This window comes from Nuphar pumila, chromosome 4 (assembly GCF_984573655.1).
Source record: "Nuphar pumila chromosome 4, dmNupPumi1.hap1.1, whole genome shotgun sequence".
Taxonomy (NCBI): Eukaryota; Viridiplantae; Streptophyta; class Magnoliopsida; order Nymphaeales; family Nymphaeaceae; genus Nuphar; species Nuphar pumila.
Window position 1 is genome coordinate 30593465 of NC_143252.1, and position 9612 is coordinate 30603076.

At 43.3% G+C, this 9612-nt stretch overlaps 1 protein-coding gene across 1 annotated transcript; it reads right to left on the minus strand.

Moving 5' to 3' along the window:
* Window positions 1-4211: 4211 nt before the first annotated feature.
* Window positions 4212-7139, minus strand: LOC149839810 (heat shock cognate 70 kDa protein-like). Its single transcript, XM_090004242.1, has 3 exons — window positions 6926-7139; window positions 5700-6664; window positions 4212-4877 (listed from the first exon to the last, which is right to left on the minus strand). The coding sequence occupies exons 1-3, from the start codon at window positions 7137-7139 to the stop codon at window positions 4212-4214; spliced, it is 1845 nt and encodes a 614-aa protein (XP_089860368.1).
* Window positions 7140-9612: the final 2473 nt, after the last annotated feature.

Genomic DNA, 9612 nt, shown 5'->3' on the forward strand with positions numbered 1-9612 from the left:
CCCCATGTTTGTCAGCATTAATTAGCATTGGAGTTTGATGCGATTGCAAAGACTTAAGTACCCTCTCTTCCATTGGTGCAAAAAAAAATGACAATTCTAGAAAAGGAGTGGTTGTAAAGACTTAAGTGCCCCGAAGATGATTATTTAAGACCTAGTCTCTGCACTGCAGGATTATCCGAGAAAGAAATCTCCCCTGGAGAAGGCCATGAATATCAACCCTCTGACTCTCTCTCTCTCCCTTCTCTTTCTGCTTCTATACACATTCAGCAGAAGATCCTATATTGCTCCATCAAACACCGACTGACCTGCACATTGACTGTTGTGGAGCCTGATTCAGAGTTTTTACTAGAGCCTGTTTTAAAGTTTTTACCCTTACAGAAGGAGGGTTTGGGGTCTCCTCCTAGCGTGGGTAGCAACATTCAACTTGAAGAGTTGTGGAGCCTGATTCAGAGTTTTTACCCTTACAGAAGGGGAGTCTGAGGGCTCCTCCCAGTGTGGGTAGCATAATTCAACTTGATGAGTTGTGGAGCTTGATTTAGAGTTTTTGCCCTTACAGGAGGAGGGTTTGGGGGTTCTTTCGAGCGTGGATAGAATCATTCAACTTGATAAGTTGTGGAGCCTGATTAAGAGTTTTTGCCCTTACAGGAGGGGGGTTTGGGGGCTCCTCCTAGCGTGGGTAGCATCGTTCAACTTGATGAGTTGTGGAGCCTGATTCATAGCTTTTTCCCTTACAAAAGGGGCTCTTCCCAGCGTGGGTAGCATCATTCAACTTGATGAGTTGTGGAGCCTGATTTAGAGTTTTTGCCCTTATAGGAGGGGGGTTCGGGGGCTATCCCCTGGCATGGGTCCCGCTGCGTGGTCAGCGGGCGAAAGTCTAGGGGGGGCCACTCTTGGTGAGGGGGCTCAGAGGGCAGCGCCCCCCAGACCAAATTTTTTTGGGGTCTTGTATAATTTTTTTATTTTCTTGGGGCCTTGTATAATTTTTTTGGGGCCTTATTATTTGAGTTGCACAACACAAAATAATAGGGGTCTGGTTTTTAGTTAAAATGGAGAATGAAATGACCATAGAAATCACTAAAATTTGACAGGAATAAAGTAGACTCAATAACGAAAATACCACTTTTTACGGATTTGGAATATGACCTCCGGTTAGGGAGATATGACCATGACAAGTTGGTCCTAATTCGGGTAGCGATTTACAACGTTTTGCTTACTGAATAACACTACAAATCGCTATAGTGATTTGCGGAAGACACTGCAAATCGCTATAGTGAGATCCAACAACACTATAAATCACTGTGGGGCTTGATGAAGACCCAAAAACACTACAAATCGCTATAGTGATTTGCGGAAGACACTACAAATTGCTGTTGGAAGTCCAAATAACACTATAAATCGCTGTAAGGCTCGTTGAAGACCCGAAAACACTATAAATCATTGTAGGAAGGCCCAATAATACTACAAATTGTTGTGGGGCTCATTGGAGACCCAAAAACACTACAAATCGCTATAGTGATTTGCAAAAGACACTACAAATCGCTGTAGGAAGGCCCGACAATACTATAAATTGATGTTGGAAGACTAGACAACACTATAAATCACTGTGGGGCTTGTTGGAGACCCGACGACACTAAATATCGCTGTAGCAGAGTCATTAAAAATGCTTTATTGCTCTTTTTCGATAGTTAAAAGAGAGAAAGAAAATAAAAAAATTATACAAGGCCCCAAAAAATTTTGGTTCGGGGGGCGCTGGCCCCCGCCAGGGACGCCCCCCCTGGACCACCACCCGCTGACCGCACAACGAAACCCATGCTGGAGGAGAGCCCCCAGACTCCCCTCCTGTAAGGGAAAAAACTCTAAATCAGGCTCCACAACTCATCAAGTTGAATGATGCTACCCACGCTGAGAGGAGCCCCCAAACCCCCTCCAGTAAGGGCAAAAACTATGAATCAAGCTCCACAACTCATCAAGTTGAACGATGCTACAGTCAATGTACAGGTCAGTCGGTGTTTGATGGAGCAATGTAGGATCGTCTGCTGTATATGCACAGAAGTAGAAAGAGAAGGGAGAGAGAGTGAGAGGGTTGATGTTCATGGCCTTCTCTAGGGGGAACTCTTTGCCTCCCTTGATTTCTTCTCTAGAGAGAGAGAGAGAGAGAGAGAGAGAGTTTTACAGTGTTTTACGTAGAAGGAAGAAGAAGGTGACGATGAAAAGTTCAAACAGACATTTTTTATGGCTCAGGTTTGTTTCGCCGGATGACCATCAGATCGCCGGCTCACCATCGGATAGTCGGCTCACCATCGTTTCGCCGGATCACCATCGGATCGTCGGCTAAGGTTCGTTTCGTTGTGTAGACTTTGAAGAGTCAACATCATCCTCGACTTTCTGGATGAAAGACATGTTTGTCATTTTTTTGAACCGTTTGTTTTTTTTTTTTGAATGAAGAACATTTTTGTCATTTTCTCAAACCATCGTTTTATGGCAAGAATAGCAAGAAAGGGTACTTAAGTCTTTGCAACCGCACCAGACTCCAATGCTGAGTGATGTCAACATACACGGGAATACGAGCCTCATGTGCTTATATACGTGGTGCTTTTTGGGACACCTGAACACATACGTGGGATTTAGTGAATCATCGGGGGCGAACATACACCACCCTCTCGCCTTTTTGCATTTATTATGTGGACTTCACCACTTTGTTTTACCCTGCTTAGGAAAGAGACTCTCCTTATGAGACAGGACTTCTTTCATGAGAAAGCCCATGAAAACTCCTTGGAGTTTGAGGAGAAAAAAAAAGTGACAAAGTGAAGATGGATCTCTTCTTAGTAGGGTTAGATAAGGTGATATGTCAAAACATCACCATGGTTGTAACCTTCATCTTTGTGTAATGATGACATCAGCATGTTTTGGTGAGCCCCAATGTTTACCTAATGAATGGTGGTCAAAGCACAAAAAGTTTGTGTTTTGACATATCACTTGATCTGATATGGTTTGAGAGAGGTAACTTATATCGTGTTTAGAGAGGAAGAACATAGAACCAACATGGTAAAACCGCATTTGATAGCACGTGAAATGCTTGGAAAAACTCTCCGCATTTTGTGTGTATGGAAAGTTTTCTCAATGACCTACGACGTGTGATATTTTATCGAGTCATGAAATCTTATTTTTTCATAAAAAAAATATGATCCAAAAGTTGGTTCTAATTATTTGGAACATTGAGAACAGAATTATGAGGTCTTATTAGATATAAAGGTGACGTCATGACCACATTACCAAATAGGCAAATACCAAATGTTTTTCTCTATAATAAGTCAAGACAAATTGGTTCCACTCGCCCATTTGTCATCGGTATCTTCGTACCCTTTGTTTGGATTTCATTGATGCAAGCTGTTTTGATCAAATAGGACCACTTATGTGATCTACATCGTTTATTCATTGAGTAAAGATCGACAGACAATTCAAAAAAATGAATGACAACACAAAATTTTGTGATTTAAAAAATATGATCCAAGAGTCAATTCTTACTGAATCTATCTATTCATGACTCTATCTATACCGTCAGATTTGATTAAAACAACTCGCATCAGATTTAAGAGTATCATGAAGATGGGGGATGAGTGGAACCGACCCTTATTTAGCCCCACTCCCACGTACTGAAACTAATAGTTGGTCGAGTTGATCTAGGTCCCCCCACACGGTTGCAAGGCTAGAGGATGGCCTTTCCAAGACTCTCATCCCTCACCTAGCTAACTTGGTTGGAAGTTTCACCAAGTTCTTACCAAATGTATAAAATCCCATTCCATCTACCATTTCCCAAACAGACAAAGAAGCCCAACTCCACCAGATTTTAGTAGATTTTAGGCCATTTTCAAACTTAAATTCTAATTGATTTGTTAGGCCATCTACCAGGAATACAGAGAATCGATCCTACATCCAATTCTAACTGTCCAACCATTGATTAGGATTAGTCCACATTGACATGCACTCATCCACTCGCAAACCTAAGGAAGATGCCATGCTGATAAGCAAAGAAAACTACAATAAAGAGCGACAAGAAACGAAAATTGTTCCCGATATAAATCACGGTCTATCCAATTAAACCAAAACCAGGAGGAGACCAAAAACCCATTTGAGCCTTCACAAATCTTCAGAAAGTAGCGCGTTTTGTTGACCTCCTCAACCTTAGGACCAGCAACACACACTTGTTGCATCTAGGAGATGATGGGTTTGCATATTGTTTCCAGCTCCTTCATCTTATCCCTGAACTCGTCGGCCTCGGCGAGCTTGTTGCTTTCCAGCCACAGAAACGCCCGCTCGATCGCGTCCTCGATCTTCTTCTCCTCCATGGAGGTGATCTTGGAGTGGATCTTCACATCTTTGATGGTGTTCCTCATGTCGTAGGCATAGTTCTCCAGTGTGTTCCTCGCCTCGGCATTCTGCCTGTGCTTCTTGTCCTCAAACATGCACTTCTCGACGTCTTGCACCATCTTCTCGATCTCCTCTTTGCTCAATCGCCCCTTGTTGTTGGTGATGGTGATCTTGTTTTCTAGACCCGTGGTCGTTTCCTCAGCAGAGACGATTAACATACCGTTGGCATCGATATGGAAACAGACATTCATGTTGATGACACCACGAGGGGCAGGAGGGATGCCGAAGAGAATGAATTCTCCGAGAAGGTTGTTGTCGCAGACCCTTGCTCTCTCTCCTTCATACACCTTGAACAACACACTGACCTGGTTGTCAATGCTGGTACTGAATGTCTGCTCCCTCTTGGTTGGGATGGTGGTGTTCCTCGGGACAACAACCGTTACGAGCCCATCGATGGTCTCGATACCAAGGGACAGAGGGGTGATTTCCAGAAGAATCAGGTTCTTCACCTCCTCAGTGCCCTCACCGCTCACGATGTCATCGATTGAACTCTTGTCCATCTTGGCATCACTCAAGCAGTTCTCGATGGGCGCCCTGCACTTTTTGAAGAGGCAATAGATCTCGTTGGTGGACAAGAGGACACTATTGGCCCTCTCGCAGGCCGTCCTCAGAAGAGTGAGGGCCCTGGGGTTGCTGCTAATGTTCTTCTTCTCACAGAACTCGTTGGCGTCGACGTCCTGGTTTCTGTCCAGCCACTTGATTGCCTCCTCGATTGCCGCCTCGATTGCGTCCTCCATGGTGGAAAACTTGATCTTCGCATCTTTGATAGTATTCCTCATCTTGTAAGCATAGTTATCTAACGTGTTCCTCGCCTCGGCCTTCTTCCTATGCAACTCGTCGTCAAAGTTGTATTTCCCAGCATCATGCACCATCTTCTCGATCTCCTCCTTGCTGAGTCGACCATCATTGTTGAAGATTGTTATCTTGTTCTTCTTCCCACTGCTGCATTCCTCAACAGACACGTTCAAGATACCATTCTCGTTGATGTCGAAGCACATGTTCACGATACAAGGAATAACAAGGTGGGTGGGAGGGATGCCGGAGAGCAACAATTCTCCGACGAAATAGGAGTGGTTGCTGGTTGTCGTGGTCTTCACGTCCTCTCTCTCATAGACCAACATCAACAAGGCTTGCTGTTTGTGGCAGATTTTATATCGGATCATCTTCTTAATTGGGATGGGGGTGTTCCTCGGGACCACGACGAATATGTCTCGGATGCGGTGGATACCAAGAGACATAGCTGTGACATCGAGAACAGTCAGGTCCTTCACCTCCTGGTTGCCCTTGCCACTCAAGTTGGCCGCTTGGAGTGCCGCACCATAGGCAACGGCCTCATCAGCGTTGATGCTCTTGCAGAGCGACCTGCCATCGAAGAAGTCCTTTAACAACTGCTGCACCTTAGGGATCCTAGTTGACCCACCAACGAGAATGACATCATGGATTGAGCTCGTGTCCATCTTGGCATCCCCCAGACACTTCCTGACGTGCTTCACGCATATCTCAAAGAGGTCCATGTTGAGCTCCTCGAACATAGAACGAGTAACGGTGGAGGCAAAGTCAATTCCTTCGTAGAGGGAATCAATCTCGATGGTGGTTTGGGGAATGGTGGAGAGGATGCACTTAGCCCTCTCGCAGGACGTCGTTAGACGTCTGAGAGCCTTAGAGTTGCCACTAATGTCCTTATCGTGCTTCCTCTTGAACTCTTTAACCAAGTGGTTCACCATCCGATGGTCGAAATCCTCACCGCCAAGGTGGGTGTCTCCTGCCGTGGACCTGACCTTGAAGTTGCCCTTTTCAATGGTGATGAGGGAGACATCGAGAGTGCCACCGCCAAGATCGAAGATAAGCACGTCCTTCTTTCCCTTTCTCCCCACATTCTTGTCAAAACCGTAGGTGATGGCAGCGGCGGTGGGATCATTGGTGATACGCATGACGTTCAAGCCGGCAATGACGCCAGCGTCCATGGTCGCTTGGCGCTGAGAGTTGTTGAAGTAGGCAGGGACGGTGATGACGGCGTTCTTGACACTGCAGCCGAGGTAGGCCTCCGCGATCTCTCGCATTTTCGTGAGAACCATGGATGAGATCTCCTCGGCAGCGAAATGTTTGTCATCTCCTTTATACTTGACGACGATCATCGGCCTCTTGGCTGGGCCAGCGATCACCTTGAAAGGCCAGAGCTTGATGTCTCTCTGCACAAAAGCGTCGTTGAACCACCTGCCGATCAGACGCTTGGCATCTGCAACAGCGGAAACAAGTTAAGTTCCACAACCGACGTCAAATTTTCACGTGGAAAGGTCACGGTTTAGGAAACAACAGTCTGTTGCTACATCTTTCAGACTCGTAATACAAAGCCAAGTATGAAAAAATATAAATAAAACTTGAAACAGGTAGAAGAAAGGGATCCATCATACACCGAAGCCCATCGATACAACAACCTTCAGATAGAGAGAAATCTCAGATTCACTCCAAACTAGAAGAAAAGGAATGCGAATCTCACCGAAGACGGTGTTGGTCGGGTTAATGGCCGTCTGATTCTTTGCCGCATCGCCGATGAGACGTTCTTTATCAGTGAAAGCGACGTAGGAGGGACTCATACTGTTGCCCAGATCGTTGGCGATGATCTCGACGCGGTCGTGCTGCCACACAGCCACACGGGAGTAAGTGGTCCCGAGATCGATGCCAATCGCCGGACCCTCGCTTTTTCCGGCCATTCTTCCGTTGGGGAAGTGTAGTAATTAACACTGAAGGATTCGAATCCGCAGAATTGAACACAGATGGGTGAGGAGCTCCCTGAAGCTAGCGATCTGCTGGCACCAGATTTTCCAATAAAGAGGATTTCAATGTGTATATATATAAAACCTCATGGTGATTCCCTAAGCACCCATAATCCATCCACCCACCCACCAACGTACTTAAAAAGGATTGGAATCCTATTAGGCATCACCCAATCCCATATTCCCAAAGTATGCGTTGATCCTTGTGCATCGTCTTTATCTTTCCCATCTACTTTCTCCTTTTCCCCGTACACCAACAATCAGTCCCATCTCTTTTAAAAGGAACGGGCACCAAGCTGGTGACTCTTGGCGTTACCATACAAGGCCCAGTGCCACGTGAGAGTCCATGTGGGTCTTATCTATTAACGTGATGGGGATGTCAACCGATCAGGTTTACCCAGATCCGCAAATTTCCGATTAAGACACTCAAATTTCAATGTAAAAATGATAAAATTATTATTTTATCGGGTATGGTTTGGGTTTGGTTTATGTAACTCTTATCAGATCCAGGTATGGTTTCTCTTATAGTAGACATGATTAGACTTGAATTCGGACATGATACCATACTCGAAAATCCGATCCAAGTCTGGTTCCACCTGGGTCTGAACAAAACCCGAGCCGTTGACTCCCATGGTATTATGAGTAGTGTATTATGAGTAAGGAAATGAAAAGTTTCCTTAGTGGATAAGAAATGTGAAAAAACGAAAAGGAATATGAAAAAGAGAGGGAAATGCTCTCTTTTAACGAGATACAAAATACAAACAATACTGTTATAAATGAGGAATAAGTAAGGTAGTTAAAAAGACGTGTGAGTGAAAATTGGAGAAGTGAGCCATCAATAAATATTTTAATTGGAGAAGATCCGTAAAGAGCAGGTTTAGAACTTATCAATCACCAGCTCCATGTAAGTAAAGTTGGAATAGAGTTTCAAGAATCGTTGCCCAACAGTTCTCTAGCCTCACAGCACTCCTTATATATATGTGTCCACTCTTTTATCATTCAACTCCTCTAATCATATAAGACGTATAAGCCCTATTTAGAGGAAACACTTATCTTAATTGTTTCCTAATTAAAGTTATAAAAGAAGTATTGATGAGAAACCTCACTCTGAGAAAAGAAAGTAAAAAACTAAGAAGAAATCATACATAATTTCTATTTTTTGGGGATTGGATGCACTCATTGGGGGGTAGTCATCGGTTGGAGAGACGAACATCTCAAAAATGCTCAACCGGTCCATCATCGACTATTACTGGACAGTCGTGATCGCATCAGGTATGCTATTCGTCTGTCCTGAGTGCATGTCATCCCAACATTGGGTTATGGGCGCACCACACTTTCGCTGAGCATTGGCCTTCCAATATTTTTCAGGATTTAAGCAACTCTTGGGTATTGCTGACTGCATGTCGTCATGGGGAGAATTGGGTCATTGGTTTTCTGGCAGTCTATCGTCGTGAGGCAACTACTAGAGACTGAGACTATCGTCGTGGGGCAACAGTGTTTTCCGACAGCCCATCATTGTGGGGCGACATGGCTCATCGGTTACCGATCGACCATCATCAGCATCAAACATGAGATTAAAACTGGTTGCATATTAAAACTATTGTAGTCAGCCACTCCCTGATCATTATTAGAACATCTAGCTTGCATATTCAATTTCATCTTAATCTGGTTGATTGATATTAGATACATCTATCATTGTTTCCAAAATTCCAACAAAATGCACACTGATCTCTAATTATTAATGTCCACTTGATTTAATTTTGGAACCAAATCATGTCCTATTGCTCAACTTTTAGAATAAGAACATTGAAATTATAATAGTTCAAACTCAAAACTGCAGAGTCTGAATTTTATCAGTTGGTATAAATTCTATCTCGATCAGATTACAGTGAAAAAAATTTAACCATAGGAAGTACTAGCTAAATATATTTATAAACCTTGCCCCAATCAGAGTTCAGAGCATGGAGAGATAAATATTTTACTAAAACTTATTTTTCTACTCCAAGACTAATCTGTCTAATTCAGTCCCTATAAAGATGCATCAATTTAGTAACTTTATAGAATGAGAAAAATTCAATAAAAATTACTCTAGATAGATGGACATATCCGAAATAATCACCCATAGAGTTCCGGTCTAAACTTTGTCATAACTATGAATTAAAATTAATAGACAATAGCCTGTTCAGGTTCTTGAACAGGTAGTGTTCCAAAACTTTTCAACTTTTGGAGCCAACTTTCGTAATTTTTCACTCATAAACTGCAATAAATATATGCATCAAAATTTTATTGAAAGTTCTTCAATATGTAAACTAACACATATAATTTTTTTATCTATAACCATAGTACAAATTAAGAAAAATAAAATTCACAAGACAGTGCAATCAAATACAAAATTTCCTTTTGGACAAAA

Coding starts and splice junctions, on each gene's coding strand:
- LOC149839810 (XM_090004242.1), bottom strand. CDS start 7,139: ATGGCCGGAAAAAGCGAGGGTCCGGCGATTGGCATCGATCTCGGGACC. Junction 6,665..6,925: donor CCCGACCAACACCGTCTTCG/GTGAGATTCGCA, acceptor CCGCTGTTGCAG/ATGCCAAGCGTCTGATCGGC. Junction 4,878..5,699: donor GTGGCAAGGGCAACCAGGAG/GTGAAGGACCTG, acceptor GGCACTGAGGAG/GTGAAGAACCTGATTCTTCT.